The sequence below is a fragment of the Lepidothrix coronata genome, unplaced genomic scaffold (assembly GCF_001604755.1).
Source record: "Lepidothrix coronata isolate B3197 unplaced genomic scaffold, Lepidothrix_coronata-1.0 Scaffold23, whole genome shotgun sequence".
Classification (NCBI taxonomy): Eukaryota; Metazoa; Chordata; class Aves; order Passeriformes; family Pipridae; genus Lepidothrix; species Lepidothrix coronata.
The window spans coordinates 6,855,466-6,864,352 of NW_016690203.1; the positions used below are offsets into that span (position 1 = coordinate 6,855,466).

An 8,887-nucleotide genomic window follows, 5' to 3' on the forward strand; every position below is an offset into this window, starting at 1 on the left:
GTGCTCTCACCACCACCACTGCCAAGCCTTTTTAAGCTCTTCTCCCCTCGGCTCCTTCCACCATCTCTACAGGACAAAATCAGCTTGCGTGGCAGAAGTCCTCCATTCTCCAAGAAAAGCTGAACTCCAGAGTCCCTTGTGTGGAGACACTGCACCAGCCTGATGCTGCTTCCTTCCCCCCCCCCCCCCCCGGGTTTCTACCAGCATTCCAGTATTCCATTGCCTGCTCCTTCCCCTGCAGGGACTGGGTATCTCCAAGCAACATCACTGCTCAGGGCTGCCACCCTCAGGTCTTTGCACCACCTTCCCCCTTCCACTAAGCCTTTACACAGCTTATTAAAAAACAGCTTCTATTCTCTCCAACTCTCCTCTGTGGCTTCTTGTCTGAGAAGATCAGAAGCTGTCAACACTCACTGTCACTAGGACAGGGCTCGATTTTTCTTCAGCTTAGATTTGAACCAGAGCCATTTCCCTGCAACAAGCACAAGCTGAAGGAAATGGCACTAGCACTCGACCACAGCAGAGCTCTGCACCTTATCTGAAAAGAGCCTCTCAATCCCTGTTTATTCCCTCAGGCCAGCCCAGAGGTAGAGTTACTTTCTGGCATTTAACAGCAAGTCGAATTCCCTTAGAAGATAACATCAGGTCAGCAGGGAGAGGAGACTGACAAGTGTTGGTATTCAGGACCTATTCTCCAGAAGTGCCCTTTCAGGCCTTTTTCCGGCACAACTTTACCTTAGGAGGTAGTTCTGCACACTGTGAGAGGCTCAGGAATGCCAGATCCCTGGCCTTGAAGCATGCTGGAATGATGGATTCAACTGCTCCAAGTATAAAAGGAACAGGAGAGACTCACACGCACTATTATATTTTGGTCTCACAAACTTGCTCCCACCGTTCTATTCATTTCTCCAGCTCAGTTGGCTTGGTTGCAAACTTGCGATCTCCTCCTCTGCTGAGTCCCTTCCCCTGCTGCCTCTGCAGTTCCGGGGGGGAACACACTCTCCCCACTCTAGGGGGGCCATGCTGCTTTTCCTTTTCCTTACCGTACTGCACCAGAGACGAGGTCTGCGTGGTGGATCCCATGTCCCAGGAAGCAGCAGTGGTGCTCCCAGCAGGCTGGGTGTGCTGAGCTGCCAGCTGAGCCAACGCCTGGGCTGTCTTGAACTGCTCCAGAAACTGAGACCCTGTGGTACTGCTGCCTTTGGCCTCCCCGACATCTCCAAACCCCTTCCCCAGCATGCTCACCTGCAATTTCAGCAAGGAGATAACAAAGTCAACATCTCCCATGGCTTGGAACTTGGCTCAGAGGACAGGTACATCTCTGAATGCACTGTACCCTGCTGCTTCTCACTGGGTGCCTCAGCTTAACACTCCTGAGCTCCAAATGCACACACACTGCTGGCAGAGAGGGCTCATGCTTCTCTCCCAGCCTTCCATCATGTGTGAGTGCAGGCATGATCATCTCTCACCCAACTCATAGCATGGTACAGCCATAGAGGGTTACAAAGAAAGCTAACAGACAGAATCTTAAAAATGTACTCAATTATTCTCATGCATTCAGTTGCACTAAAAAAGAAACACCTGGAGATCTTGGCTCTATGTTAAGGTGGTTTTGAAAATCCTTCCTCAACTACCTCACCAGTAAGTGCACAATTTTTATTTCTTTTTGCTTAAGTTACACAAAGCAACATCTGCCCAGGTCCCTGCACATCTCTGACTCTGACTCAATGCCTCCTTCCCTCTCCTGCCAGTAGATGCCACCATTCCACCCCCCAGTTCCATCCAACACCAGTTCCCAACCACTTCCACTTCTCAAATTGTTGAAATTGCAAGCCCTGGACTGTAAGAGTTTTTCCTTTCCTCTGAGCAGGAAAGAAGCATGTGTTGCAAATCAGACAAGGGCAACAGGGGGGGAATTATCCCAATTATTTCAAGTTGAGCAATGAACTGCAGGCCTCTGCATTTGAAGCTGACTGGCAAATTATCTGGCTCTGCCAGTCCCAAGCAGCAAGCAGGTGTCAGGACTGCATTTCCCACATTACCCAAACAGACAGAGAATGTCAGGGAATGAGCAACCCCCATCAAATCTCCGCTGGCAGAGACCAGCATTTCCTTACCATGCTGTGGTGAGAGAAGGAGTTTCCAGAGGCAGGCTGGGACAGAGCAGTCTGCTTGGAATTGCTGAACACCAGTGGCTGGGCCAGAGAAGGAGTCTGGGATGACTCCAGGTTCGTTGACTCGTTCTCCATAGAAGATGGTGTCTTTCCTAGCAGGACTGCAAGATCGATCCTGCGAAGAGAAAGAGGATAAATCAATAAGGTTACCATGAGCTTCAGCTTCCATTACAGCAGAATTCCCCCTCCAGCCTCACACCTTTAACTTCACAAATTGAAGGAATCTTCAGAACATTAACTCAAAACTGCCAGTAGCAACCTCAAAAGGAGAGAGGGAGATCAAGCAAGACCCTGCATAGCCTTTGATTTTAAACCGTGTTTTTCATTCATTTAACACAGCAAAATGCCCCCAAACCTGAAGAACCAGCAGCAGAGCCTAGGAAAACTCTATTCCAAGATTAGGACCCAGAAATTACTAACTCAACTTCTCCATTTAAATCCACCTCATCTTGTTCAGAGCTGCTGCATTTTAGCTAGCTGGCAAGGTTTAGTCAAAGAAGGGAAATTTCTCCAGGACTTCTGTGCCACTTTTCCCAGGTAAACGGCATCCCCATGGGCACTCACCTTTGTCCAGCTGTGATTGTCACATTCTCAGCAGGCAGAGGCACTGAAGACACATTGGAGGCAGTGAAGATCTTTGTCTCTGATAGCTGAAAGATAAAAAAGGGAAAAAGAATTCAAAAGTGAGAACAGTGCCTTGGAACAGTGCCTGTGACATAAAGCACAGGAATGTTTGAAACAAAAGGCCAGAGAAAAACCTCAAGAAATTCAAGTGTTTAGACTTAAACTTCTTTAGCATTTGCTTCCCATCAGAATCAGCTTTTATTTGTTTTTTCTCGGTGCACAAATCACCTGCCAGTGAAAAAAAAACCCTAAAATACTTCCACAAATTTCCCACAGTCCACAAACCCACTGGGGCTCCTGGGGCCCTGGGCTGGTGCTCCGAGTCGATGGCACGCAGCGAGGATCTGCCAAACTCCCTGCACAGATAGGTGCAAGCACTGGTACAGAAGCCAAAGGAAGAAACTTTGGACCCCCACTTAAGCTTCCAATGATCCAGGCTCACTTGGATGATCTGACCAACAGATCTACTTCAACTATGGAAGGGAAAATAACATTGCTCAAGAATGGGTGAAGAGGAAGGCTAGTGACCACCTGTGATTTAGCCTGGAACATATCTGAACATGAACAGCTTCTATTCCAGGCTGAGGAACCACCAGAAACTAAAGCGCCAGAGTTAAAAAACTAAACCCGGAACCCCTGGGGGCATCTCATACACACTGAAGGCAAGAGGGGCTCTCAAAGGCTCCCTTCTAGCAGAGACCTGACTGAACAAAGAGAAACCGCTCCTGTCTCCAAACACAGCAGGAGCACTTCCCTCAGAGAGTGCCTAGAAAGCAAACGCTTCCCCTCCTTGCCCAGTCTGTTGGCTGAGCCAAAATGAGCATGCAAAAGTAACAATCATACTAAAAAAGCTCAACCCTGCTCCCATCTGCAATAACAGAAGTCCTCCCTTGATTTGGAGAGGGACTGAAGCCCACTTCAGAAGAAACTGATATAGAGGCATTAAAAGCTGGTGCTGACAGCATCCATTCTCCCCTGAAGGAGACATCAAGTAGAGAATGAAAGGCGGCAAGGCATGCCAAAGAGCAAGTCAGAAAGTCAAAAGCTTCTGTTCCATCCAAGTCACAAGGACAAGCAGAGGCACACGACATGCAGGAAACCACTGCTGCCTCCTCCATGGCACATGGTGAGATCAAAGGCAAACCTTCCCCAACTGCCACTCCACTGGAGGGACGGAGCAAGAGTCCTGCGTGGAGTCAGGCCAGTTTTTGGAAGAATTCCATCATACAGTTACAGGAAATGAGAGGACCACCCTCAAGGCCCTAGGAGATCCCTTTCTGTCCTGGGCTCCTATGACAAGCTCTACTACACATATCTTTTTGAAGCTGTGATAATTACTTATTCCTCATAGCTCCTGGAACTGGGAGCCTAACTAGGGTTCTGCCCATAGGCTGGGGGAGGATGAGCTTTGAGCTCCCCTAGAGCTCTGTGTACAGACAGGACAGCAGCCTGCTGGCAGATGCACGGAGGAGAAGGGTTTGGAGAGTACCTACATCTTCATTCCAGTCCTCCGTGCCCCATTCTTCTGTCGCTGCCCTCCACGCACCTACAAGGACAACAACAGGTACAGAAGTTATGCATTCATCAAAGCTCTGCCTCCAAGAGCTGGAGAAGCACTGGGGAGCTTTGCAGGTAGCCAGGAGGATTTCTATTTGCCAACCAAGCAGGTTAAAGCAGTAGACCCCAACCCATGCTTCCTGGGCAAGGTACCATGACAGGGCCACCTCTGCCTTGCTGCCCCAGGCTGAGCTGAAAGAGAGGGACTGCTGGGCTGGCAGATAGGGCAACACACACCTCCCAACACCCAACAGGGGAGCTGAGCTTAGCAAGGAAGCTCCAGCACCATCCCCAGTCTCCTTGTGCCATTTTCCTGACTTCCCCTTGTACTGCAGTAGCTACAGCTTTGTGCACCTGGGAGCAGTCAGTGTTACCCCAGCAGCTTGGACAGAGCACCTCCCTCACAAGTTTCCTGCCAGCTCTGGCACAGGATCTCACCACCCAGGTAAACCTTACCTTCCTATAAAACCTAGGGACAACTGAGCATTCCTGTGATTCATCTTCTCTCCCTAGCCAAAAAAAAGTCTTGAAGCCTCAGTGCACCAGGACCTCCTGTGCACATGCAAATGGGATTCAGAAGGGAAAATCTGAGGGACTAAGCAATTCCTGCATTTTCTGTGACCAGCTGCAGAGATATGCTCAAAGCACTGGGGAGAAAAGCTGGAGACCTCAGCCACAATCCACAGCACAGTTTAAGCAAGTAAGATTTACCAGAAAATAAAAAGAGTTTTCCCTGACTGCATCTTCAACTTGTTCTGACCCTCGCTTCCATCATAGAGTTTAACCTCTGTACTTCAAACATTATGTGGCAACTTCTGAATCCATTTAACAACTGAAATTTGGTTTGGGAGGAGAGCAGGAGATTTCACATCTGCAAAAACCTCAGAGCATAAAGCCAGCCCTGTTTTGCACAGCTGGTTTCCAGTCCACGCAAACCAGATCAACAAAACATGACAGGGCCAACAGGGTTAATCTTGGAGACACTTACAGGGACGGAACAAGTTGGCATCAGCCTTTTTATAGGCTGAAAGCCTTTTAGAGCATAAAACATAGCATGCGGGGAAGACCATTGTGGATTCTTCTGCAGGACACACTTTAACTGCGTATTTAAATGACTGCCTGTCTAGAAGTGGGGAATTTAGTGCAAGAAATAAGTATTTATCAGTGAATTATTATTTTTTCATTTTTGTTTTGTTTTGCTTGACAAGTTGAGCCAATTCAAGAAGCCTTCCAGGATTTATTTTCTTTCATATTGAAGTTTGAAATAAAGATACTAATAAAACACGACTTCCCAGAGTGCCAAGAATCTCAGGGCACGCTAGTCTACCCCTTCCTTCCCAGCCAGAAGCATCAGGAGTTCAACACAGTCAATGCAAAACACATCTGGGGTTTAAAAACCCAGATTCCCCCATTTCTCAGATTTTCTGTGCCCTCCTGCTACAGCAGTAGCAGGAAGGTTGCTGTCCAGATTTTAATGGATAAGAAAGATCCTTCCAGCTCAAACCTTACCCAAGAGGTGGAACAGGGAGCTGCATGTACCTGCAGGTAGCCAACAGAGCAGGAAGCCAATAGAGTTGCACCAAGAAGATTTTGTGCATGCAGGAGCACAGCATAGGGCTCTTAAGTATTGCTTGTTTGGGGAAACTGAGAAGAAAAGAAAAGCAACACAAAAAGTAGAAGGAAACCCTGCAGATGAAGAGCAGCCATTGACGGGGCTTTCCCGGCAAGTCTACTCCAGTATTGGGCACCAACTCAGCACAGCTTGTGCTCCCTGCATACAAAGGGGTAGATAGAAAAACAAAGAACTGCCATGTACAACCAGGCATTGACCAGGAATGCTCCAGAAAGCACCCAGCCAGCACAGAGTGGGAAGTTTTTTTTTAAAGAAACCAAGCGTATTGCTCTCCATCGAGCTCTTCCAAAGGGGAGAACTGCAACACAAGCAATACTCTGACCCTTCTAACACCATTTCAGAAAGGTTGTCTTCTGAACAGCGAGCCCTCCTCTCTGCTTTCAGAAAGCCCTTCAAAGAGCTGCTGGTCTTTAAGGTCCTCAAACCAGGAAGAGAGGAAAAAATACAATTAAGCCAACAACATGTGCCAATATGATTGCGGTGAAGGAAAAAAATCCCATTGTGTCTCCAAGATGTCCACATCCCTCCTCAAACACAGTCTCTTCATTTTAAACTGGGAGATGAGCATCTAGCTTGCTCCTCCCACAGCCCATCAGGCAGTCTGCTGCCTCTCAGGAACTGGATACAGGCCTGTTGCCTCAGCCTGGAAGGGCAACAGACCCAAAGGCCCCCAGTCTGCACCTCAGAGGAATGTAAATCCAAACAAAGCCAAAGGGCAGCAAAACCACAATGGTAGCTCTGGAGCAGATGGCCTTGTGCTGCCCGTGGAAGTTAAAGATTAATCCTGAGGTGAGAACCAAGAGACACTGTCTGCCTGCCAGTTGGGCCCCTGCTAAAGAGACTCCTCAGCCTCAACACTCCTCCTCCTGCCCTGACCTTCAAGAGTTAAGTGGCAAACTCCTCTGGAAGGTTCCTTAGTCTCAAGACCTCAGGTTAGATAGAGGAGACAGTCAAACATGATGTTGGCCTTGTTATGGACACCAATGGGATTCAGCAAACTGGATCATCTCATGGGTGTCTCTTGGCTTCATAAGGCATAAAGGTGCAAGAACAGAAAATAAAGTGGCCAGGCACTGAGTAGCTTTAACATCAAGCATCCCTGTCACCTCAAAATCCACCATCATCTTCAACTGCAGGGAGGCGAGGAGAAGCAGCTGGGCAGCAGGAACATGCCAGAGCAGCCACTGGGCACTGCTCACCCAGCGGTGGCTGTGAGCAGAAGCAAAGCACGGAGAGAGTTTAACCGGACCCATTCTGCTTGCAGCAGCTGTGGCCCTGAGCAGGAACAGCAGGGAGGCTGCAGGAATGGCACGGGGGCGACAGCAAGTCACAGCTTTTCAGGATGCAAGACAAAGGGAATAACAGGTGAGCTGCCTCAAGCCTCCTGCCCTCGGGTGGGATGCTCTGTCACCAGCACTGTGGACACGGAGCTGCTCTGGGCACCAAGAAGCAGTGGCTGAAGCTAAAATTTGGAGTTGGGGTTAGCCTCTCCCAATTTATATTCAAGGTGTCAGCATTAGTAAAAGCACAGTCAGAACAAATGTCAAGTATTCATTAAAATGAACAAACTGAGAGAGAGAATTACATATCCACAGATATTTCAGGGTTTTTTAAAAAAGCTGTAAAGTAAAGGTATCCGGGGCAGTTAGTGCACCTGGATGTATCGTACCAGGAGCAGTGTCAAATTTTCGGGGATAATTTGACCCCTCACCCCCAATGAAATCAAGTCCTGAAACAAAACAAAAAGAAAAGAAAGACAACCAGTGAAATTTTGACTTAAAGAAGTGAAGGTGAGTTTCATTGCCCCCACATACACCAGTCACATCGTACCTGTGGATATTGTTAATTTAAAGAGATGCCTGTGGCTACTAAACTGGAAAAAAATGACCATGCACAACACAGGTGACCAGCGGTGTTGCACGATAAACTTTACAGTTGCTTTGCAGTACTAGAGCAAATTCAACTTGTTCTGTCAGAAAAATCTTCAATTCCCCCCAACCACACTCTAATCCACTTTGTTCCACAATTCCACAAAACACCAACACAGAAAAAAAGAAAACCATCCACACAGAAGCCTGTTCCCACTAGTCAGTTAAACTTCCAGCATATAGAGCTTGTCCACTCCCATCCCTTTTCCTGCGGAGCCAAGTGCACCCACTGCCCCCAACACATGCCCACACTATTCCCTCCAGTATTTAAAGCCCTTTTTCAACTGCCAAGATGATCACTCAATCTGCTCGTGTTTTACAAAAAACAGGCTTATTTTTTCCCCCTTCCACAGCTCTCTGTTTTGTGAAAAAAATCCAAACAAACAAAAAAACAAAACCCACCAAAATACACACAAACAAGCTCCCACCCCCTCCCCGACACTAACAATGCTCAGTAAAAGGTATCCGAGTTTACAGGACTTTAATTCTCTCCTTCCAAAGCTATCAGTCTTTCAGCTAATGCGAGCAATATTGAGGTGGCCAAAAGCACCATCAACACGGGTGTGAACGCTTCTTACACCCAAGTATGTGGTATTTACTTGAATACTCAGAAATTGTGGAAAAACAGTTTGACTTCACAGTGGTGCAAGATTGCTCCATAAAAAAGCCAACCAAACCACTCTGAAACTCACTCCACAAACAGGCTACTTATGGTCAAGGACTGTCCCCTGCAACTGCCCCATTCTCACACTGCACAATCTGAGTTTGCTGTATCTCACGATACTGTGTGTGTGTGAAACAAATCCCAGGGCACCAGTTTTCCAATGCAGGAGAACGTGCAGGGGCAGCTGGGTGTTCAGAACCGTCCACCGAACACATGCTGGCTTCAAAAACGGAAGGAGGTCAGATTCCTTTCATCTTGTTTCTGTAACAAAGTCTCGCCCCACCGCAGTTTGAGCAAGATGACCATG

The 8,887-nt window shown here is 47.8% G+C and overlaps 1 protein-coding gene across 1 annotated transcript in view; it reads right to left on the minus strand.

Moving 5' to 3' along the window:
• The window catches only part of UBAP2L (ubiquitin associated protein 2 like), a 25,487-nt gene that overhangs the window by 9,705 nt on the left and 6,895 nt on the right, over positions 1 to 8,887 (minus strand). The window contains exons 8-11 of the mRNA XM_017808386.1: positions 4,292 to 4,344; positions 2,739 to 2,824; positions 2,118 to 2,289; positions 1,044 to 1,245 (exon numbers count right to left, since the gene is read on the minus strand). Of these exons, the coding sequence (XP_017663875.1) occupies positions 1,044 to 1,245; positions 2,118 to 2,289; positions 2,739 to 2,824; positions 4,292 to 4,344 (513 nt within the window). The remainder of the gene's footprint in view (positions 1 to 1,043; positions 1,246 to 2,117; positions 2,290 to 2,738; positions 2,825 to 4,291; positions 4,345 to 8,887) is intronic.